The following is a 22,648-nucleotide window of genomic DNA, read 5'->3' as shown; positions in this document are numbered from 1 at the left end:
TTGGGAAAGGCATATAATATACCCATGTTGCTTTGAGCAGTATCGTTTCTGGTACTCGAACGCAGAAGCTGAAAATGCACGCATTGCTTAACCCCTCTCGGGACGTGACGATATACTTGGGATTCAATATGGCTATGTTGGTCCAAGAACGCACTGAACAACCCCTCTTCGGACCCCCTCTACCTCTTCCCTGAGCTGTTCCACTCGTGCTCCTTTCTGACGTGCTTTGTCAATAAAGTCATCCAGTGAACCACCGACCCCAAAGTATAGGCGTTTTGCTCCTACAAGAGCAGCCGCTTCATTTCCATCGGTCTTCTTCTCCCTTTCCAGTATTAAGAAGAGGGTTTCGAGGAAGGCCTGAAGGGCAAATGGAGAATAAATTGTTTCTGCACCGAGAAGCAGCGTGCTCCTTTCTTGATCATGGCTTGAGGGCAGGGCGTATATGAGATCGACGAATTCCTGTGACCAAGCGCCAGACACAAACGAGAGAGTGACGTTCGCTTCCTTGAGTGATTGTTCGAAGGCGGCGAGAACATCACGGCCTAGCTCAACCTCGCCCTCAATTGAGAAAGCTTGTTGAAGAGCAGGTATCTGAGGGTTGTTAAGGGCCCATGAAAGAATAAAGTTGGGCAAAGTGACAAGCTGGAGAACTGAAGGGTTATAGTCCGCCATGATAAGAGACAGAGGCTTCCTTTCGGATCCTGAGGCCATGGCCCATTGGAAGACTGCCAAAGATGGCAGAGCTGTACCGCATCCAAGCTGTTGGTCTAGGGTTAGATATGTCACGTTGCAAGTATAATTTATTTCACATACCTCCATTACTCGAAGACCCTTTTGTCCCAGTGCTGAGGTGACGTTATTCGCAGCCAGTACCTTAACTAAATCGACACTGCTCTCCCAGCTTTTAAAACCGCCCTCGTAAACACCCGTTTTCACATCATGGCTTCCCAAGCCTTCAGACTGAGCGCCAGCAACGTCTTCCTCCTCGGCCATTAGCTGTACCCTCACGTCCCATAACTCTCTCCGCGGTAGCTGGATAGTAGTTCCGTCATCGAGCGTCACATCTAGAATGCTATAGGCGATCTTGGACGGTAGCTGAACAAGAAAATCAGAGAGTTGGTGAACAGTTGGTGGGAGCTGAGGCTTTCCTGGGACGGGAAATGCGCTGGTGGTGGCTGCAGCAGCTGTCGCGGGCTTGACGACAGATGGAGTCTTCTCATCATCGGAGATATCGTCACCGGCGAAGCCAAATGAGAACGACATTGTGAAAGGAGTTTTGCTCACCACTCAAGGAGCTTTTGAGACTTTGATAGGTACAGATAAAAAGTTGTAAGTGTGTGCACTGTGTAGTGGGGCATCAGAGGCGGATAGGCAGTGGTAGCGTGCTGGACACTACTAATCTACCTACCCTAGCTACCTTATATGCTTGAGAATCTCGACTCCCGCAATTCTGTCCGATATCATTCTCAACGACTCGTCTTTACCAGCCAGAAACACAGCCAGTGAGTTCTTGTTTCTATATGCCAATAGCACGGACTCACTTATAGGCCCTGCAAGAATTCATTCAATATGCGTTCATCTTTGTCGAGACTGGCATCAGCCGCAAACACACAACGAGGCCTTAAGCCCAACCCTACTGCCCTTCTTCCTCCCATTCCTTTATACCGCCGACTCCTCCGTGCCCATCGCAAGCATTTGCCAGCTGAGATGAGAGTTCTTGGAGATGAATACATCAAAGCTGAGTTCAGGGCGCACAGAAAGGTGGATAACCCGGCTCATCTGGTATGTTTCTTGTAAACGACCCAGCAAGAACACCATGCTAACCAGTTCAAAGATTGGCTTCCTAACAGAGTGGCAAATGTATGCGCAAAAAATTGAAGGCGATCAGTGGGTGGGTGATAAGTTAGATGAGCAGAAGCTCTCAAAGATGAGCGGTAAGTAAGAATGAACAATGCACGAATCGTTGAATTTAACAACTAGCAGATGAACAAATACACCAACTATACGAGTTGATGCAGGCCATTCAAAACCGAAGCAAGGAAGGCGGCGAGCAAGAGTCATAGATATGAGACGTCTCATGTAGACAGACCAAGACTGAAGAATTTATGGTCGAATAACGAAGGCTAAGGGATAACTCAACGTTTTGGTCATGTCAATGACTTGAACATGTGTTTCTCAAAAAATTGTACACTATATAGACCAGACCTTTTCTGATGTATCGACTACAAGTATGCCTTTACTAAAGAAATAACACCACCGAATATCTACTTGCTTCCCATTGCTTCAACAATCCATGTAGCTTGGATGGCGCTGACCTTCTTGGCATAATTCTTATTTGTGTAGACGTGCTCGAGGAACATGATGGCTTCTTTCTTCTGCCCATGCAATACGCTGGCAGGATGGATGGCAACAACGTGTTTGCCTTGGATCGTGACAAAGCTGCCGTCAGGGGCCAGCATAGCAGTTTTCAGAGCGAATCCTCTCAAGAAACACTTGAGGACTTGCTCAGCGCGTTCTGGGGAGATGGGAACGAATGGTTGAGGATCAGCCGGTGGAGCCTCATCCAGGAGCTTCTCCTTAAGACACATGCCCCGAAGCTGCCTTCGAATGTTCAGAGCCTGTTTCATGTTTCTCATGTTGATCTTCCGTTGCTTGCACCAATTCACTCTGTCTGCATTCTCCGCGGTGTATTGTTGGATGGTGGTAAGATATGTGATGATGTCCCCCTCGCGGCGTTGGAGTTCTTTTCTGAAGTTTTCCACCTCTTCTTGGGCCTGTTCGGACTGGATACTCAGGAATATATCCTCTCCAGATGTGATACAGGAAATTATGTCGATCGCCTCGACCACACAATCAAACTCGGGATCCGCAGCAGCAAGCAAAACAGCCCCCAACGGCGCAGAAATAGGAAAGCGAGCCATTGTTTCACCAGTCCTCGTGATAGTGCCATCATCATTGAGAGCACCAAGGAAATGTAAGTGAATCAGAGCTTTCTCGATTGCTTCTGTCTCTGGGGGATCCATGAGAGGGAAAGCAAGGACATCCTGGATTCCTCGTGCCTTCATGGTCAGAACTGCTCCCAGGACGTCGTTACGAAGAATCTCGGGAAGATCGGAATCTTGCAGTGTCTTGAAGGCTGATTCTGGGTATAATCTAAAGCACTTTCCGGGTCCCTCACGGCCTGCTCGACCAGTTCGCTGTACAGCGGAAGATTTCGAGATAGGTTTCGCAAGAAGAGATTCCATGCCCAGGCGTGCTCGGTATTGCTTCACTTTTGCTTTACCGCAATCCACCACATATCTGACTCCGGGAACAGTGACTGATGTTTCGGCAATATTTGTCGCCAGCACAATCTTACGCGTAAAATGAGTTTTGACAGGTAAGAAGGCCTCGCGCTGCGCGTCCATCGAGAGTTGACCGTACAAAGGGAACACCTTGATCTTGGGGACATTAGAGGCAAGAGTTTCCGCATATTCCTCAATCAGCTTTTGGGCAGCCTCAATCTCTTCCTGGCCGGTCAGGAAAGCAAGGATATCTCCCGGGAGCTGCTCTTGCAAGTGTATCTTGTAAATCGTCTTGAGAAGGGCGTCCTGGATGTCGGGTACAGGTCGCGGTTCATGGTGAATTGTGACAGGGTACTGTCGTCCCTTGATCTTAAGAACTTGCAGTGTGCTTTCGCCCTCGTTCTTTCGGCGCACGTCCTTGAAGAACTCTTGAATGCCCTCCACGTCTGCTGTCGCACTCATGATGACCACTTTGAGCGGGATGCCCCCGCGGCTAGACAAGTCGCTTGCAAGAATCTGCTTCAGGAAACCAACTAGAAGATCAACATCAAGGCTGCGTTCATGAATTTCGTCGACCACGATAGCGCTGTAGCTGCTGAGATTGGGATCCCGCAGAAGTTCCTGAAGCAACATACCCTCAGTCAAGAATTTGATCCTTGATCCCTTCGGGACCTGGTGGTCAAATCGAACCGAGTAACCGACCAAGCCATCTCGTCGACCTTTCCCTAGAGGGGTTCCGGCTTCTTGAGAAACACGATGAGCCAAAGTTGTGGCGGCGACTCGTCGAGGCTGCGTGATTGCGACCATGCCACCCACTGATATCTCGTCGCCTGAGCCGGCGATCTTGATCTTTTGGCGTCTACACCAGGTCTCCTGATAGAGAAATTGAGGAACCTGAGTACTTTTTCCAGAACCTGTCTCACCCACTAGCACGAGCACATCGCTGCCGGACTTTCGCAGGGCCTTCTGAATGTCCTCGCGGTACTGCCATATTGGAAGCTCTTTGCGTGTCTTGAGCAATTTGGGATCATCCCGCGTCCGAGACCTATCGCCTGTATCGCACCCTCTGGAAGGTTTCTTGTGCTCTGGCCTTTGCTTCTTTGCTTCTGTGGTGGCGACAGGGGCAGCTAAAGGGGTGGCTACAGGGCTGTCTGATGCTGATGTTGAGGAGGCTATGGGTACAGCCTTTGAGGGCGCTGTGAGATACCCTTCGAGGGAAATTGTTTTCCCCCCTATCGTAATAGCATTTGAGTCTGTCTTATTTTTGGTTTTCCTCTTTTTCGCCGGAGGAGGGCCAGAATTATCAGTCGCCATGGTGCAGGGTAAAAAGTTGGCGACGGTGGAAATTTTCACTTGGATCCAATGTCGATAGCTGGGAGGCAATCGCTGGGATCAGAATTATACCTGACCAAACCGAAACAACCCCGACAAAATAAATATGCTATGAAGCTGTGTTTCAAATAACACAGATGTTCCACTTATTTAATTCATGCTCTCTCATTGTCTCCACCAAGCCAACTACTTACTAAACCTACTATGTACAATCTGTCAATCATCTTGTTATTAAAACCATGGCTTATTACGCCGTATCCTATAATCACAAGAGCTCAGAGAATTACGAAAAGGACTGATTCGGAAAATTCTTAGTAAATTATATCGTCAAATATACTTTGCTTTCGCTGGATACAATCAAACTCAAACACCAGAAATCTTGATTTAAACTCTCGGTCAAGGGCAGATATCCTGGCCTGATATGTCTCTGGTTTCCTCATCCTGAGTTACCAATGCTAGAGAGTCGCCGCTCAGTGCATGATTGCGTACGATAGAAACTGAGTTTGAAGATAAAATATCAAATAACCAAATCTTGAAGCGTCGGAGTTCTCTCAACATCTATCTCATAGGTGGTTAAACATTTACGTGTTTGTCCCTAACCAATATAGCTATTATGGGTCGTTTGGTTAAATACTCTATGTCAATGAATGCGCAGAGCTCTCGTTGACTAAGTCAAGATTCAGAAGCGAAATAAAATACCTTGGACGCCTGATACATAGCTTCAAAACCCACAAGCATCAATGTCCGTCTTCTTAGACGATTAAACAGTGATTCGATTTTCATGTATACATGCCCCCTTAGAGTGCTCCAAAATCCAGATTCTTTTGAGTTGGTTTATACAATTGATCACAACCAAGACGGGACCTAACCTGCAGTTCTGTAATGGAAACATCTAAATAGACATATTAAATCTCAATGTGCTCATCGTACCCTGTCCCAACACAGTTGCCATACATCATCGTGTTATCAATTGCTCCTTACTTGATACGGGCCAATCGTTCTCGGTTCATTCTCGTGGCATCGTCCACAGCATCGCTCTGTGTCAAGTCAGTAGAACGATCTTTGGTTTAAAACTGAGAACACCACTTGCCTTGTTCATAATACGATCGATCTGCTTGTTCTGCGAGTCGACCTCCTTGCCAATAGCTCTGCCGACCATATTCATCATGGACACTTGGCCCTCAAGCTCGGTGATGCCATCATCGATCTGGTCCTCAAGCTCATCCGCTCCCTCCTCATCGTCAAGGTTGAATTTGCCGTAGTCCTTCTTACGAGGTTGCTGTCGTGGCCGGCCCACGGTGTTCATGTCTCTGAAGTTGCCTTCCATGCGCTGGTTGGCTTGGAAACCATCGCGGCGGGTGGCTTCTCGTTGTTCTCGTTCAGATCGATGGCGTGCCATGACCTCATCGTCCGCCTTTTGCTTGCGTTGCTTGGAGGTAAAAGGGTTGCTGACATGCACGGCAAACATACTTCCGTTGAGTGTCTTGAGTTCGGCAGCCCTGTCTTGAGCGATCTTGTTCTGGTTGGCAGCTAGATCAAGATGCTTTTCCGTGTTGTTCAATCGCTCTCCTTGAGCTCCCAGGCGAGCCAGGGTGGCGCGACCGACTTCGTTGGCTTGCCGGGCCATTTGTACCGACCGATTGACAGAGGATGCGCTGTCCTGCTGAAGTTGTCGCTTCTCCGCCAGAATAGATTGATATTCAGCTTCTTCTTGCTCCTCAGCGGTCAACTCGCGCTCCTCACCATAACCGCCGTACGAGCCGCCATCGGCTCCTGACTGTGGACCGTTGTTGGTAGGCTGTTGCTTCTGGGCCTGACGTTCCTGAGCACCAGCGAACAAGTTGTCTCTGTTGGTGTCAGGCTCGCTGGGTCCAAACCCACCATAGCCACTGGGGCCTCGTGCACCAGCAGCTGGGCCGGGGCTGTTGTATCTGTTCTGAGGAGCAGAGTCGCCATATCGATTGCCACCATAGCCGCCGCCGGATCCGTATCGGTCAGCACCGTATCCGCTCGGAGGCTGGGGCTGAGAGTTGAAGCTTCCTTGCGTAGGAGCGGGAGCACCGTAGGAATTCGGAGCCTGGGCGGCAGGGCCGTTGTTGAGACCAGCACGGGCTTGCTGGTAAGGAGTTACGTTGGCATACTTTGCGTCGTCGGCATAGGGGTCTTTTCCGCCTTGTTTGGCATAAGGATTCTCGGAGGTACTGGACTGAGATGACTTCTTGCGACCAAAGAGGGCGTGGCGGTTGGCGTCATCACCATCATCGCCTTTCTTCCCAAAGCCAAACTTCTTCATGGCAAGATTTGTTGGATGTGGAACTGGATTGAGATACTAACGAGCTGTCACGTTTAATTGTGCCAGTGAGAAAGGAAATAAAGAATTACGAAAGTAATGGAAGGGCTGAAAGGAGAAGAGGATGGTAGTGCTGCCTTAAGAGAGGACCGATAGTGGTTTCCTGCAGTGCTAACTTTAGGTACCGGTGGTTTATTGGGGAGATGGAACGGACCCTGGGCTTAGCCTGGGCGGTGTCCCCTGACCCCTCCACTTGAACGTCGAAACTCACCTGTGTCTAAAAGGATTGGATACTTTATCATGCTTGTGGCGTGCTTATCCTTCAATTCTCCTATCGTTTCGGGCATGGAGCACACGCCTCTCAGGCCTAGACTGATAGAAGGTTTCGATTTGCAAGGCATTATGATCTCGTTATGCAATAGGCGCCCAACAAGCGCCCAAGATCCCATACATCCGATCCCAAGGATTGCACTTAGATCCTTTAGTCTAATCCCAGGCCCCTGGTGTTGCAGCCGCAATTTGGACCCTCCCGTCTCTCTCCATGCAAGTCCCTGAATCCTCAACCATTTTCTCTATGGCAGCCATTCGCCGTTGTGTCTTCATTCCAGTCCTGCAGCGACATCGATGCGCCGAGTGGGTTGTCTATTCCATTGCGTCAAGTACTTAAGAGTCGCCAGCAAAAATGTGGCTTTGGATCTCATCGCCGTCTATCCCGAGAGAGTGGCTCAGCCATTTCAATGCGTCAGCCATGGCGCCGCCTGCGTGTTCGATTTTGTTCGACGTAGACATCCATAAACTCAGCCAGGCCGTATTTTTTCACGATACTCGTTTCAAGCTGTATAGCATGGAATATTATTGTGTTTGATCTGGAGTGATATACCAAGCTTTGGAGGTGTTCACGAGGAAGCCAAAGCGACCCTGACCTTTGTTTGAAGAGCAATCGTGACAGTTAGACTCTTGTATCAATATAGTTTCACCTGTGGAACCTAGTCTATGATTGAAGGGCCATTCCATGTTCCATGTTCTAGAAAAGGCTCTGGAATGAGGACCTCGCAATTGTTTTCAAGGCCTTGGGGAACTCTTCCTCCCTAGTAGAAAGAACTGAGGCTCTATTACTCTTTGGCTAGGTAGCTTATGGTCTCTGACGCTGAAATTGGTATGTTAGGTTGACGCACCCGCAGGCAGATGACTCACTGACAGACAATGGACCTTGTGAGCATGCAATCCGAATACGGAACTCAACCAGATGCTCTACTGGCAGGATATGCTGGCATTCTCGTACATATCGAAATGATCTCTTTTCAAGAACACTACGTGCGAAGATCGAGCTGATGTAGTACCCAATAACCGACTAACGTTAATGGGCGACTCCAGCTGCAGTAATTAATCCTCTGGCCGTAACCGGCTCAAGGCCCCACAGAGACATCAAGTACCGACACAAGATAGGTACTGAAAGGTGGTAAAAAGAGGGAAGTACATTTACAGACGCGTATGGCACTATTATTAACTGAGATCAAGTATCAGATGCTTAGTATGAAATGTTGCAAAACTCGGGAGCAAAAATTCAAATTTGGGATAGAATGATAGAAAGAGAGTTATATTGTGACTACTCGGTACTTACTACCTTACCTTGGCGGGAAGGGGGGTATTATCCTTGATATTCTGCCATAGTAGGCTGATATAATATTTCTGACAGAAAACCAGTGCGACAGTCTTTTCTGTTCACTGACCGATGTTCAAAAACACCCCTCTCCCGTGCAGGTACCTTAGGTAGGTACTAAGGTAGCACTAAAAAATGTATTCCGGCCGTTCAATAACATGAACTGACGGAAGGGACCATTAAGGCGATCACGGTATCCCAGGTTCCCATAAGACTCTCTTGATTGGCCACTTGGCCGATGCGTCACCTCTGACTCGCCAACTGGGAGGATTACCTTACATTTACTTTCTATCTTCAATTTTCTAAAGCTAAAGAGCGCGGACGCCTTCACCTTCCAGTCAATTATCTTACCGAAAAAGTCATGCTCGACTGAAACTATATATACCCATCAAGGCTCCCTTTTCCTCTCAACCATGCCTTTCATCTCCTGAGCTGGCAACTGACCGCCCTGACTCAATCCTCTAGAGACGTGATCACTACACTTGGATCAACTCACAATACTTCTTCAAGTAATCAACAAGATGATATTCCGGATATATTACGCTTTCCCTTTTCTTTATACTCGATATTCTCCCCTTTTATCGCTCTTATACCGACACATGCTGTCATCAATATCTTGAGAACCTCACTCAGCATCACTTATCTATCGGATTTTATTTTCAACCCCTAAGAACCCTACGCCGACTACAACACGACCATGGCATCTGTATTCACCTATGACCCTGATCCTCCAAGGGTCTCTTCACCTTGGACTCCGCTAAGTGAGTCAGGGAAGGACGAGGCTGCTCAGGGTACAGAGCTTCGCCGACCAGCACAAGAACCTCAGCCAGGGTTGCTATCAGAGTATGGGGTCATCAAACTACAGGCCGAACCACAAGAGGGTCCTACCGAATACAAGCTTCACCTACTCCTCCGACCTAGGAGGGTATTTAAGAGCATGAGCACTGCCGGAACATCACGCCACGCTCGGTTAAACATGCCCTCAACCGCCTCTCTCACACCTTCTAACCACGCTCGTGAACAAACCCGTCAACAAAGGCTTCAGCACTTGACTACCCAGCTCCTGTGGAGGTTACAACAGTCCTCTCCATATCACGCATCCAGTTCTAAGGAGCTGGCGATTCCAAGACTGCCTGATGACAGCGTTGATCTTTCTGCCCCCGTGAAGCTGAGCGAGCTTGTCCCTGGATTGGAGGAATCAAGAGGAGCCTTGTATGAGATCGGTGTCGCTGATGATGGCACTCTTGTTGGCCTCACCAAAGATGAGATGGAAGAGAGTCTCACAACTTTGAGAGTAATGGCCGCAAGCTTAGGTTGTTCTGTCGAAGTTCATCGGAGAGTCATTGTTGGCGACTGCGAGTGGGTCGAGTCGACCGAGTTGGTCGACAGTTTTGTTCCCTCACCGCATCAAATTATTAGAAACGGAAAACTCTGGGTTGCCGAAGCACTTGTCAAGCCCAACTTTGGTTTCCTAGATGAGAAAAATGGAACCAATAGTTCTCACAAGAATGAGCAGGCTATTACAGAGAGCGCTGCCGTACCCAGCCGTGGTAGTTCTACAACACCACAGTTAAGAGTCACTTTCACTGGTCCTACCACATCAGGTAAATCAAGTCTTTTGGGGACCCTATCAACCGGGACACTAGACAACGGGCGTGGCAACAGTCGACTTAGTTTGCTCAAGCATAGACACGAAGTGGCCACGGGGGTTACCAGTTCAATAGCTCAGGAACTCATCGGATACAAAGACCAGTCGATTCTCAACTACAGTCATGGGAACATCGAGTCTTGGGTCGATATACATGACTGTTCCGAGGGTGGTCGCTTAGTGTTTGTTTCCGACTCTGCTGGCCATCCAAGATATCGCCGGACAGTTCTTCGTGGACTGATGAACTGGGCACCTCATTGGATCATCTTGTGTTTGGCTGTAGATGATGGAGATACAGCCACCAAAGGACATGGGGTGACATCCTCAACACAGGATGTTCTGGGAGTCACATCAGTGGGAGCTGATCTTGTCAAAGCCCACCTTACATTATCACTCAAACTGGATATCCCTTTGGCAGTTGTCATCACCAAAATGGATCTCGCTTCCAAGACAAGCGCGCATAGAACCACAAACAAGATCTTGTCAGCTGTCAAAGAAGCTGGGCGTATACCCAAAATCCTTCGGCCTGACCAGAAGGTATGGAGGGACTTAGACCGAGTACCTGATGATGACTCGGCCATGGTCAAAGACCTACTCAAGGGGATCTCGGAGAGTGGCAACTTAACCGAGGTGGTTCCAATTGCATTCACAAGTGCAGTAAGAGGAAGTGGTATTGGCCTTCTGCATGCACTTTTGGAGAACCTGCCATTGCCGCCGACACCGACCGCTCGTGATTATTTTGGGATGGCGTTGAACCCAGAGCAGCCGAAATGCCTATTCCATATCGACGATACCTTTTCTCTGCCAACGTCGTACAGCAACATAACAGGTGCCTTGGGAAAGCAAGCAGACCCAGGTATTGTCGTGTCAGGCTATCTCAGGTTTGGACGACTCTCTGTCGGGGACAAGATTGTTATTGGGCCTTTCCCACCACATGATGACGAAGCTCGCGACTTAACACCGGAGGATAGGCAATCTCCTGGTAGCTACGGACTCTCGATTTCGCACCCTTCTTCTGCAGAGTTGGCCCGCATCGCCATGAAAAATGCCGTCTCCGCATCAGCGACTCCAGGGGAGTGGCATGATGCTCAGGTTGTGAGCATACGTAACTTGAGACTCCCTGTTCTGACTCTTGAATCTGGACAAGCCGGATCAATTGGCCTCGTCATCCAATCACTCTCGCACCGTTCCCAGAACGGTAATACGGACTCCAATATTCCCATTGAGCCCCCCCGTATTCGACGTGGCATGATCTTGGCGATAGCGTCGAAACACATGGCGGACACGGGGCTGAAGTTGCAAGCTGCGAGCGGCTTTACGGCGGCCTTTGACGACGTAGATACCCAGGTCCTTGCAATCGGCTCTTTCGTGAACATCTACATCGCCAGTATTCGGACGGTGGCGCGCATACGTCAGATATCGCGTCAAGGCCTAGGATGGGAAGCAGGAGCAAGAGAAGCAGACGAAATTGAGGAAATATTCGACCTCAACGACGACCTCGAAACGAATACTGAGAAGGAGAAAACCGATGCGACGAGAGGCGGGGTGGAGATGAGCTTGGAGCTTATCCATCACCGTGAATGGATTGAGATGGGTTCACGAGTCATACTATTAGAAGGAGGAAGTCAGGATAAATCTGGACTAGAAGGATTTGTTGGAAAAGTTGTTGAGATTGTTGATTGAACTTTTGACGTTTTTGGAGTAGAATTCTGACGCCTCTAGTTTTACCCTCTGGGTGATGCTTTTTAAATACTAGTTGCTTTGTTTAAGTCATAATTCTTCCCGAATATCTTTGATTATAACCCCAGAAACGCCATTCGTATGCGATATATGATACTTTATTTCTAGGCCCGAACCAAGCCATAAAACAACGTCCAAGTTAGGACAAAGCCCGAGATGCCATTGAATATGCCACCGAACCAGAACTCGAACAAGCCACGATAATAACGAGAAGGATCGAGAGGAGCGTGGCCTTTGGGGAGTGATTCCGGAGCAACCTTGAGGGCGTAAAAGAGGAGTGCAGTGATGCAAGAGAAGATGATGTAGACGAGGAAACCGTAATACGATTCGAGACCGAGGACACCGGCGCTGACTCCAAAAAGTGACGCAGTAAGGCTGTGGAGGTTGGAGAGAGCCTGTATAGATGGTCAGCTCGCAGGAACCTTGAGCGTGGATAATGATCACTATTGATAGCAACCTTCATCAAGAGCGAGGGAGCGAACCTTTGTGTTATGGACCACAGACTCGGGGACGATGGGGTTGATCTGAAGCTCGCGCTCGGAAGGCATTGTCGCGGATGAAGATGGGTCACTCAAGTCAGCCTTTTCCAGGTGAGACCGATTCTAGGGAGACAGTATTGAAGATCGAGGTTGTGGGTATAGCTTCGTATAGATGGATCTTGAATGCAGCTCTCAACACGCGCTGGAGTGCCTAGCAGCATTGTGATGACAGCGTGTCGGTCCGTCCAAAGTTCCGAGCGCCGATTGGTGAGGTACTTAAGCTTGCATAGAGGTGGGCCTGGTTGGTTCATTTGGAATCAGCCTTGTCCGTGCTCAGTAGCTCGGCCGCAACTGTACATACCTACCCCTCCACTACCTAGGTATGATTCCATACCTATGGGCAAGTCCTCGGCGGGGCATTTGTAGTTTATTTAACTGGAACTTCTTTTAAAAGCCACAATCTGTAACTTGCAATTATTCCTGAGCTGCTGTACCAATTTGACTTGACTATAATTTGAACAGCACATAGAATGTCGCAGGATTTCGCGCCTCTCAAGAACGACCTGTTGCTTCGCGCAGCATGGGGTGGGTCGTCCAAGCCTCAGTTGTGAGAATCATGCGAGAGAATTGTGCTGAGACTTGCTGTGTTGCAACTTAGGCCAGACCGTTGAACGCCCTCCTATGTGGGTGATGCGACAAGGTGAGAAGACATCTTGGCATACGGGTATAAGCATACAAGACTGACCTGATCAATTGATAGCCGGCCGCTACCTACCGGAATATCACGAAGCCAAGGGTAACCGAGACTTCTTCGAATGCTGCCGCGACCCTGAAGTCGCAACTGAAATCACCCTCCAGCCTGTCCGCCGATTCTCAGGTCTCATCGATGCCGCCATTATCTTCTCCGACATTCTTGTCATCCCCCAGGCAATGGGTATGATTGTTGAGATGGTTGAGAAGAAGGGCCCTCATTTCCCGAGTCCGCTCCAGAACCCCGACGACGGACAGTACGGCCAGGTGCTCGCTAAGAACGTCGATGTTGCTGCTGAACTCGGCTACGTGTACGACGCCATCACACTCACACGCAAGAAGCTTGAGGGACAGGTGCCCTTGATTGGCTTCTGCGGCGCTCCCTGGACGCTGTTCTGCTACATGGTCGAGGGTGGTGGCACCAAGCTGTTTGCGCAGGTCAAGACATGGATCTACAAGTATCCTGAGGAGTCGAAGAAGCTTTTGGCCAAGATCGCCGATATCTGCGTGGATCATCTGGCACTTCAAGTCAAGGCTGGTGCTCAGGTATAGAATGCTCTCCTCTAGAACTGTACCATATATGACTGACTTGTAAACTTTATAGCTAGTGATGGTCTTTGACTCCTGGGCAGGAGAGCTCGGCCCTTCTTCTTACCGTCAATTCTCTGAGCCCTACTTGAAGCAAATCGCCGAGAAGCTTCCCGCCAAGCTACAGAGCCTCGGCTTGGAGAAGGTTCCCATGACCGTGTTCCCCAAGGGTGCTTGGTACGCACTCGACTCTGCCTGCAACCTGGGTTATAATGTGGTTGGTATGGACTGGTTGCATGATCCCAAGGAGGCCGTCAAGATCCGAGGCGACCGCAACATTGTGTTCCAGGGCAATGCTGACCCAGGGGTACTGTATGGCACCAAGGAGGCTATCACCAAGGCCGTCGAGGAGATGGTCGAGGGCTTCTGGGTTGGAAACAAGGGCTGGATCGCCAACCTTGGCCACGGTAAGTTTGCGTCACAATACTGAACTGGACGAGGGGCTGACCAAAGGCAGGAATTACACCTGGCGTAAACCCTGATCATCTCAAGCACTACTTCGAGGAGATTCACCGTTTAACCAAGAAGAACTAACGGGAAAAACTTACTGTGTGCTGTGTTGGAGGCGTATTTTGAGATACCGTCTGTCTATGCTGGGCTGAACATCAAAGTAAATAAGGGTGGGGGGGGGCATCAGAAAAAGCATTGTGAAGAATACCAGTAGACACGAAAAAATTGTAACATAGTAAAACAGCATGACCAAGGTTCTGAGTAAGATAAAACTTTGTTTGTAGATTATTTAATTCATGGGAACCAATGGTATCTTGACTTTTGCTTTCCTCCTTTTCACCTTTGTCTTGTAAGTTGACCCGTCCTTCATAAAATTGTCTACCTAGTAGCCAGAACCCCTGCTCAAGATTCAATGTCAAAGGCGCCAAAAACACCGAGCTGTACTGTAAAATAATTGAACCCAATAGAAGTAGAACGTGAAATCTCTCATGCCTATAATTGAGCATGGTGAAACACCTGAAAGTCTCTCAAGTCCTATGCCTTCTTGCCAAAAAGCCAGTTCTTGCCCTTCTGAGCCAACGACTCGCCAGTAGCAGTAGGTGAGTTGGCAGACTTGGGCTCCTCCTCGTCAGTGATAGCTTCGTCGTTGCTAGGCTTGCGCGTTAACTCTGTCTCCTTGTCCTTGAAGACGTTGCCCGCGCCACCACGGCCAGAATGCTGAGCACCAGATGAGGGGCGTCGAGGGATACTTTTGTCTCGGGTCAGCAACGATTCCAAAGAGAATGATCCCCGATGTTGAGTGGCAGGAGGAATGAAAAACTTACGCTTCAACGTCCTGACGCTTGCGGGTTTCGCGAGGATCATCGTTCTTGGCCATATTGCCTGTACCACCACGGCCGGTGGTGACAACAGAGCCCTTGAGGACGGGAGTCTGGAGCTTGCTGAGATCTGTCTTCTCAGTGTGGGTTGAGTCGGCCATGTTGCCAGCACCGCCTCGACCGTGAGAGGAGAGCATTGTGAAAGATGTGTGAGTTTGGAGGAGAGAGTGCTGTTGTTTGTTGAGGGGTAGTGGTTGTGTAAGGTAGGTAATGTAGGTAGCTGGTTGCAGTGTTCTTGTGTGACTAACAACGAAACTAATGACTGTCGAGGAGTTGTTGAGTAGACTGAGAAGTTGCTAAGTCAAACGCTCAGGAGGACGTCCCTAAGGAATTGTAATGATGGAGAGAAAAGTCTGTTTGAGTGAAGAAGATTTAGCTGGAGGCGGTGGTGACAGCTTTTAACCCAATGCCAAGTCCTCGTGATTGATGTTGTAACTTGCTACCAAATTTTCCCCTGCCCTGGAAGTGTTCCCATGATCAACTAAACAGGGGCAAGAGGGAAAAAAATTCGATAGGTTCCCAGGCGCTGCGGCCTTTTCCCTCCCCTTCACACCCACCGAACCACTGCGCCCAGCCATAGAGTATATGGCCTAGACTGGCCTTGTGCTCACTAGGCTGCCCCGAACCTGGGCTAATGAGTTGTGAGCTGTAGGGCGAGATCTCTTCAGCTGGGCGTTGTAGCTGAAAGTGCTTCTTTTGCACTACCTTGGAGTCTATTCTTGAGTCAAATTATCGAACTCTCTCTTTCAACCTCTAGTTGAAAAGCGCTGTCCTCCTCTCAACCCTTCCTTGTCCATTTGAAGAATGAGGCTCAGTTAAAGCTCGCCCAAGTCTAGGACAAGTAGACGCAAGTACCCGTGCGCCAGTTCCACTTGGTCATGGCACTAAGAGGCCATGTCCAGTCATAGAAATTGGTTGCGTAATGAATTTTGATGGCCTCGTGCTGCCCCAGATCTTGGCAAGGTACTTCCGATATACGAAGTCAATACAAGCTTTTATGAGGCCCGTGAGGGGTTCGATGCTGAGAGCTGGGGTTACTTGATGCCAGGGTCTCAGCCATAAATTGCAGCCGAGCAGTGAGGAAGTTGACCTCACTCAGGGACCGAAAGGGTGAATATCGTATATCGAGCCAACCTATAGTTGCAAAAGCGCATAGGGTACTCCGTACCTAGTGAAAGATAAGTTCCTTAGTCGGTCTTCAAACGAGAACATCGAAATTCTCCGTGAGTTGTGCGCCTACCACGTCAGGTATGCGACTCATGTCTGTCATGACAACATGAGTCTTCCATGAGATTCTCCCCTTTCAAGGCCTCGCTGTTCGGTCAAGTAGAAACTGAGTTGGCCGAATGGCCTCTCGTCGCCAAGAGAATCTATCCATCAGAGATCTGTAGATCGTCTTCGCTCTCGCCGGGCTCCGAGTTCCCAGCGGCGCTCGCTCCCGCATAAGGCGTAAACTCTCATATTCTTGCGTGCCGGCACCAGCAATTATCCATAGCCGTTTCTGTACTGGCGTGCCCCGACACGACGGGCTGGTCTGGCTTGGTGGCTCATAGCTATGGAAGAAGCCCGGGAGAACCTGCTCGAAAAGGCATTCAATCACAAGCCTCATGACCTCAAAATCTCGAAATGTGCAAGGGATGCTGCTGTTTGTGGCTTGTAGCCAGTAGCTTGTACTGTACACAGCTAGATTCCATCAGGGTTGTCCCATGCTAATCCGACACAAGACCCTGAATTTGGCGGCTAAGCTTGTCTAAGTGCGATGACGTTGACTCCTTGAACCCCTGGTTCGGCCATGATACTGTCATCTTCTGCTCTCGAGCTAGGGAACCCTTTGCCCTGTCGATCCCGCACTTGGCTTCACACTCTTTATTGGCCCTTTAGATGTGTCTAACTGCAGCACCACCGGCACACTGCATTGCAAGCTAACGTTAGGACAAAAGCACAAAGTACGGAGTATCAGAAATTGACTCAAATTCCAAAACACCAACACCGGCATCTATACTCAGTATTCAATGACATGACGCCTTGTCTGACAAGGGCAGTAACTCCATACATTTTGGCGACATATTTTGGAGCCTTGTACAAAGGATAGCCATGATTTGGCCTGGTTCCCCGTGCCGATTGCCTTTTGTGCGCGCCAGCTATTCATTCTCCTGCGGATTGCAACTATCTGAATAGCCAAATTTCCAAACCCTAACTCTGACATGGCCAAATAATCATGGATATTTCCTTGGTGATATGGTTCACGCAGATTCTTCAGTTCTGATCGTACATCTCTTCATCACCTTCGCCCTTGATGTTGGCGTCCTTACGGATCGGGATCTTGATGCCTTGGTTTGCAAATTTCTTGCTCAATGGTGTACTTTCACACACGCCGGGGAACTTCTTGGCCGAGTACACGTGGAAACTCTCGCTGTAGCAAGACGACAGGATTGGCGCTCGGCCTTGGTTTACGTTTGCTCCCTGCCCTCCGGGGCGTCCAACGTTGACGAAGGAGAACCTTAATCTGCAACTTCAGCGTCAGCAATTGCAAGCCACGGCGCAGACCAAATCCAGTTGCCCTTACCGAAAGGTCCCTTCTGTACGAACGCTGAGGTCTTGGAGGACAAACCAGATACCTGATTGTCCTTCAGTGTCCTCGAGGCGGAATGCGCTTGCGGCCAAACTGCCAATCAAGTTTCTCGTAAACATCCCTTGGGGTTGACCTCCCACTACTGCCATCCGAGTAAGCGCATTTTGATCCTGTCCATATCCATTACGGAAAGGGGCACCTGGCGGAGGAGCCGAAGGTTCGGCACTGTAACCGCTATGTCGCGGGTAATATTGTTGGGGCGGACCGTAGGAACTGCTCGGCGGGTACGACGGTGCTACTCTTGTGTCAGACATGGATTTGTTCTCGCTTGTTGTTCCTCCTTGTTTCGACCAACCTTGACCATAGCTCTGCTGCACCGGTGGGGGATAATCCTGCCCATAGTTCATCCCTTGCGATTGCCCATATCCAGACTCGCGGCTCGGGGGCAGAGATTGTTGCTGGTACGAAGGGGTTCCTGGTTCTAAGGACGAATAAGTGTAGGTACTTGAGGATGCCATAGCGCCAGTCCCAGTTGAGGACCGCACCAGGTTGACTTCTTTGGTACCGTCATGATTCCACAGATCGACCGATAACACAAACATGGCGTGGTCTAGGGTACTACACATTATGTATTAGCACAATCCAATATGCCCCTTTTCTCTCTCTCTCGCGACTGCATCAACGTACTTGTAGTCAACCTCTTTACCCGTCTCGGTATTGATTATGACAAGACGAACACATGGCGGCGGCGTGATTGGACGACGATCCTAAATCAGAACTGTGAGACATATGATCAGGGCTCACAGGCAACGAAACAAACAGACCTTATCGCCAAATCCACACATGCGCGCACGCACGGGTTGTTGCTTCACATCGAGACTATGGAATCGTTTCAGCGGGGTCGAGAAGGAAGTTTGAAGGATCCGCCTTGGCCACAAACCTGTACTTCCAGCCTGATCCTTCTTCAATTTTGGAGTAGGATGGGGGAACGTGTTCGGAATCTTTCTGATGGTCGGTGGGCGATGGGCCCGAGGAAGGCGGGGGAGGATGATCATCATGTTGCGAAGGAGGAGGGACGTGTTGCTGGTGCGGATGGGGCCGCGGGTATTGACTCGGCTGAGGCTGTTGATATGGAGCCGGGGCATATGGTGGGAGTTGAGGCTGGTGGTGGGGTGGTTGGCCATGGTGTTGATGCGAAGATAGCGAGTGGGAAGGTGGCGGCGGAGGTGGATGTTGGTGGTGAGGATGTGGAGCTGACGGCGGAGGAGGCAGGGGAGGATGAGACGAGTGGTGATGTTGAGTCGGGGGCGGTAGAGGCGGAGGAGGATGCTGGTGTTGTTGGTAGGTATGAATCGGTGGTGGTGGTGCACTGGAAGAATAGGCAGGGCCAGGGATTCGCTGCGACATGTCGGGCGGGTGATAGGCGGAATTCATTGCGTTTTGCGATCGATGATAAGGTTATCGAGAGTTGGTGCTGAGTGCAGGTCTACGTATGGATATAATATAAGAAGGAATAAAAAGGTTGGGGAGGTAGGTATCCGTAGAGGATGGATGATCTGTGGAGGACGAAGCGAAGAGGAGAATCTGTGCGGACTGGGCGAGCTATAAGAGCATATGCTCCGACAATTGTTGCGTTGCGTTGCGCGGAAATCCCCTTGGAGTTCGTCCTGAGCCAAAGAGCGAAGAGAAGCGAAACAAGACGAGACCAGATGCCGGTCTTGAGGGGAGAAGAAGCGCCAGGAGGCGAAGCCACCAAAAGGAGAGGCGGACGATACAATGTGAGGTAAGGTAGGAAGGATGTAAGTGAAGCAAAGCAAAGCAAAGCAAAGCAAAGTCAGTTAGGTGCCTTAAGGGCTGGATCGTCGACGTCGCGCGGGCGGCGGCAGGTGGAGAACCCAGAAGCCCGGCTGAAGGTAAAGTGTAAATTGATGGAAAGTTTGAGGTGGAGCTGGAGTTTTAGCTCCCAAGTGGCGCGGCCCGGGAGCGCTAAAAGGGTTTCGATTCCCTGACTCGGCTCCGTTATCCCAGGACTTATTGCCGTAATGGTCCCAAGCTCATGAACTCTGATCTCCACGATAATTTCAGTTCTATCCCGACGCAGTGGTTAAGGTATGGTATAGCATATCTAGGCGCCCCCGAGAATTAGACAGAAATGTCATAGGGGGCTTGGACCGAACCAACCGGTAGCTGAGGCAGCTTAGCGAGCGAGAGAAGCCAAGATCTGTGACTCCTCAGCTCTGGACTGGGCTGAGTGAGCTGGGCTGAACTGGACAAAGACTTTGTTGCGGTTGAGACCTTGACTGAGACCTTGACTGAGACTCGACAAGGACTGGGCCATCGGGGTTTATCAAGTAGGCGTCAGCAAAGAGACGGAAAAAAGAAACATGACAGGAAAAAGGACCTGGGTAGCACACCTCCTAGAGAGTGTAACACAAAGGTGAATGGACGGGCAAACATCCGCGAAGGCGAGGAAAACAAAGGTGCATATGAATGAACGCAAGCCACATGATACCACAATCACAGACAGTACCTAATGTAACACATGCTGAGCGAGCACACCATCTTATTCAAGTTGCTCGGAAAATGTTGTCTCGGTCAGCACCACAGCCAGCCACATTGCTCGCTGAATGACATGACTGCATCACCGTGTAATAAGTAATCGCGTTGGGGTTGCTTCGCTTTCTTTCCAGACTCTCTACCAGATGGGGAAACTACCTTGATTAATTCCTTGCCCTCGGACCCGCAACGTCTTGATCAAAGGCTTCGTTCAACGCTTACAATTTCTTGTGTCTCGCCTGATAACGGCTCGACCGCCTATTGTTCGTCTGGTTGCTGCCGATCCGGTCTAAGTTCGGATGCAGTCTCAACCGCATGATACACGGTACAAATCCAGTGCACAAGACATTTTGTTGTTGGTCAATTGTAACGACAAAACATTTACAAGAGCCCAATTGGGAAGTGATTACAGAAAGGCATTGCGGTTACCAACAGGCTAAGTTTGATTGGCAAAGGCAATTGAAAGTCTCATGTTTTCAATAAATACATTTTCGGGTACACATTGCTTCAGCATGTTCTGAAAACAAAGGCCTCGATTCGTAACTTGAAATGCTCAATATTGGATATGGACTTCAGAAAACATCCACATGCAGTGGGTGGATGTATGACTCCATTCAGCACCGTGTTATCTGCGTGTCTCCTAATTGGTGGACCTGTCAACATCTTTCCCCCGATGGTCGGTCTGTGCAAGTGTTGATTTGGTTATGAGGTACCTGACCAGAGCCCCAATCACAATGCCCCGGCGTATGAAATGATGCATGCTGGTGCCACAGTCAAACACACGAAGCCCCGCCATCGTCTTGAAGCCCCGCAGTCGGAGTCATTAGCAGTCACCACAGACAATAATATATTCCCCGACTGCCTTGCCTTGCTGTGTGATTTACCTAATTCAAACTACCTATACCTAGTCCAAGGGAAGAAGAATTGCATTGCAGCACTTCTGTAGCCAGCCATGGATCTCGTCAACAGGTTGGTCCGCCCCGATGCTACCTTCGCACCGTCAAAATCGTCCCTCAATCCCACCTTCACTATGTGGTCGCTGATTCAAAATCCCCTCCAGTCTCGAAGGCCGTCTTCTTTTTGCTGTGCCCAAGAGTGAGTCGTCCCATATCCTTCCTATCCACATTCTTATGCTCATTCATCACAGAGGGCCGCCTCAATGCTGCCACACTGAACCTCCTCGAGGGCGCCGACGTCCAATTCCGTCGTGAGAACCGTCTCGATATCGCTCTTGTCAAGAATCTCCCTATTGCCCTGATTTTCCTCCCCGCCGCCGACATTCCCACCTTCGTTGGCGAGGGTCGTTGCGACCTCGGTATCACCGGATGGGACCAAGTCCAGGAGCATGATGCCTCAGTCCGTGCCTATAATCACTTGCGACGCAGCTCTGTTGATCTGTCGTCATCCGACGATAAGGTTGCTGGCTCTGATATGGTTATGGAATTGGGCTTCGGCAGCTGCAAGCTTCAGGTCCAGGTCCCCGAGAAGGGCCAGTACAAGACCCCCGAGGATCTCATTGGAAAGACGATTGGGACGAGCTTCGTCAACCTGGCTGCCGACTATTTCCTGAAGCTTGAGCAGGGCGAGAATGTACAGGGCGAGCTTTCGCCTCGCAAGATGCGCACCAAGATTGTTGAGTTGAGTGGAAGTGTCGAGGCAGCATGTGCTCTTGGCGTTGCTGAGGGCATTGTCGACCTTGTTGGTATGTGGAATACTCGAGGCCTGCTTCACCGATCGTGACGGACCATAACTAACGATCAACGTCTAGAATCTGGAGAGACCATGCGAGCTGCTGGGCTCAAGGCCATTGACACTGTTGTCGACTCTACCGCCGTGCTCATCAAGTCAAAGTCGCCATCCAACCCCGAACTTATCGACCTCATCACCTCGCGTATCCGTGGTGTTATCACCGCCAAGAGCTACGTCCTGTGCCAATATAATGTCGAGCGAAGCCGTCTGGCTGAGGCAACCAAGGTTACTCCTGGGAAGCGCTCAGCGACAGTTACTACCCTGGACGAGGAGGGCTGGGTTGCAGTCAGCTCCATGGTCGAGAAGAAGAAGATTGCTCTGGTTATGGACGAGTTGACCCGAATTGGTGCTCAGGACATCCTTGTCCTCGACATTCACAATGCGCGCTGAAAGGGGACACATGAGGGATCAGGCAAGAAGGCGTTGATATGCATAGGCACCGGTAGGCGTGGGATTCATGGGCAAACGGCGCTCTGGAAAATCAATGGCTGGCTGGGTATCAGGCTAAAAGAGGGGGGTTGTAATGTATGGGCTGCTTGTAAGCGCCATGTCACCTCCGTTGTAATGAGATATCCCTATTGAAACTTGAATAACCATTTCCCGCCTTGAGGCGAAGATTGGAGATTGTGCCTGGCCGAATCCTACCGGGACCTAGACTTGGAGCTTGGGCTG

At 49.9% G+C, this 22,648-nt stretch overlaps 10 protein-coding genes across 10 annotated transcripts; 4 read left to right on the top strand and 6 right to left on the bottom strand.

Moving 5' to 3' along the window:
* Positions 1 to 132: 132 nt before the first annotated feature.
* On the bottom strand, positions 133 to 1,263 carry FMAN_00562 (uncharacterized protein; the record flags this gene model as incomplete). The annotated part of the gene is made up of 2 exons (XM_041827730.1): positions 133 to 759; positions 814 to 1,263. 2 exons carry the CDS (start codon positions 1,261 to 1,263, stop codon positions 133 to 135), a joined length of 1,077 nt encoding a protein of 358 aa, XP_041675893.1.
* Positions 1,264 to 1,422: 159 nt separating this feature from the next.
* FMAN_00561 (uncharacterized protein) lies at positions 1,423 to 2,063 on the top strand (the record flags this gene model as incomplete). The annotated part of the gene is made up of 4 exons (XM_041827619.1): positions 1,423 to 1,502; positions 1,548 to 1,782; positions 1,835 to 1,934; positions 1,984 to 2,063. The coding sequence occupies 4 exons, from the start codon at positions 1,423 to 1,425 to the stop codon at positions 2,061 to 2,063; spliced, it is 495 nt and encodes a 164-aa protein (XP_041675892.1).
* Positions 2,064 to 2,264: 201 nt separating this feature from the next.
* On the bottom strand, positions 2,265 to 4,598 carry FMAN_00560 (uncharacterized protein; the record flags this gene model as incomplete). Its single annotated transcript, XM_041827508.1, has 1 exon — positions 2,265 to 4,598. The coding sequence occupies one exon, from the start codon at positions 4,596 to 4,598 to the stop codon at positions 2,265 to 2,267; it is 2,334 nt and encodes a 777-aa protein (XP_041675891.1).
* Positions 4,599 to 5,593: 995 nt separating this feature from the next.
* Positions 5,594 to 6,909, bottom strand: FMAN_00559 (uncharacterized protein; the record flags this gene model as incomplete). Its single annotated transcript, XM_041827397.1, has 2 exons — positions 5,594 to 5,653; positions 5,698 to 6,909. The coding sequence occupies 2 exons, from the start codon at positions 6,907 to 6,909 to the stop codon at positions 5,594 to 5,596; spliced, it is 1,272 nt and encodes a 423-aa protein (XP_041675890.1).
* Positions 6,910 to 9,263: 2,354 nt separating this feature from the next.
* FMAN_00558 (uncharacterized protein) lies at positions 9,264 to 11,897 on the top strand (the record flags this gene model as incomplete). The annotated part of the gene is made up of 1 exon (XM_041827286.1): positions 9,264 to 11,897. One exon carries the CDS (start codon positions 9,264 to 9,266, stop codon positions 11,895 to 11,897), a length of 2,634 nt encoding a protein of 877 aa, XP_041675889.1.
* A 161-nt stretch (positions 11,898 to 12,058) lies between these two features.
* FMAN_00557 (uncharacterized protein) lies at positions 12,059 to 12,502 on the bottom strand (the record flags this gene model as incomplete). The annotated part of the gene is made up of 2 exons (XM_041827175.1): positions 12,059 to 12,349; positions 12,437 to 12,502. The coding sequence occupies 2 exons, from the start codon at positions 12,500 to 12,502 to the stop codon at positions 12,059 to 12,061; spliced, it is 357 nt and encodes a 118-aa protein (XP_041675888.1).
* Positions 12,503 to 12,963: 461 nt separating this feature from the next.
* FMAN_00556 (putative uroporphyrinogen decarboxylase) lies at positions 12,964 to 14,305 on the top strand (the record flags this gene model as incomplete). Its single annotated transcript, XM_041827064.1, has 5 exons — positions 12,964 to 13,018; positions 13,092 to 13,133; positions 13,194 to 13,729; positions 13,788 to 14,178; positions 14,229 to 14,305. The coding sequence occupies 5 exons, from the start codon at positions 12,964 to 12,966 to the stop codon at positions 14,303 to 14,305; spliced, it is 1,101 nt and encodes a 366-aa protein (XP_041675887.1).
* A 450-nt stretch (positions 14,306 to 14,755) lies between these two features.
* Positions 14,756 to 15,236, bottom strand: FMAN_00555 (uncharacterized protein; the record flags this gene model as incomplete). Its single annotated transcript, XM_041826953.1, has 2 exons — positions 14,756 to 14,969; positions 15,046 to 15,236. 2 exons carry the CDS (start codon positions 15,234 to 15,236, stop codon positions 14,756 to 14,758), a joined length of 405 nt encoding a protein of 134 aa, XP_041675886.1.
* A 2,119-nt stretch (positions 15,237 to 17,355) lies between these two features.
* FMAN_00554 (uncharacterized protein) lies at positions 17,356 to 19,105 on the bottom strand (the record flags this gene model as incomplete). Its single annotated transcript, XM_041826842.1, has 6 exons — positions 17,356 to 17,605; positions 17,666 to 17,966; positions 18,027 to 18,289; positions 18,359 to 18,438; positions 18,496 to 18,550; positions 18,612 to 19,105. The coding sequence occupies 6 exons, from the start codon at positions 19,103 to 19,105 to the stop codon at positions 17,356 to 17,358; spliced, it is 1,443 nt and encodes a 480-aa protein (XP_041675885.1).
* A 2,074-nt stretch (positions 19,106 to 21,179) lies between these two features.
* FMAN_00553 (putative ATP phosphoribosyltransferase) lies at positions 21,180 to 22,366 on the top strand (the record flags this gene model as incomplete). The annotated part of the gene is made up of 4 exons (XM_041826730.1): positions 21,180 to 21,226; positions 21,288 to 21,322; positions 21,375 to 21,929; positions 21,996 to 22,366. The coding sequence occupies 4 exons, from the start codon at positions 21,180 to 21,182 to the stop codon at positions 22,364 to 22,366; spliced, it is 1,008 nt and encodes a 335-aa protein (XP_041675884.1).
* Positions 22,367 to 22,648: the final 282 nt, after the last annotated feature.

This window comes from Fusarium mangiferae (assembly GCF_900044065.1).
Source record: "Fusarium mangiferae strain MRC7560 genome assembly, contig: FMAN_scaffold001, whole genome shotgun sequence".
Classification (NCBI taxonomy): Eukaryota; Fungi; Ascomycota; class Sordariomycetes; order Hypocreales; family Nectriaceae; genus Fusarium; species Fusarium mangiferae.
Note: the sequence above shows the minus strand (reverse complement) of the source record. Positions and strands in the feature narration are given on the sequence as shown.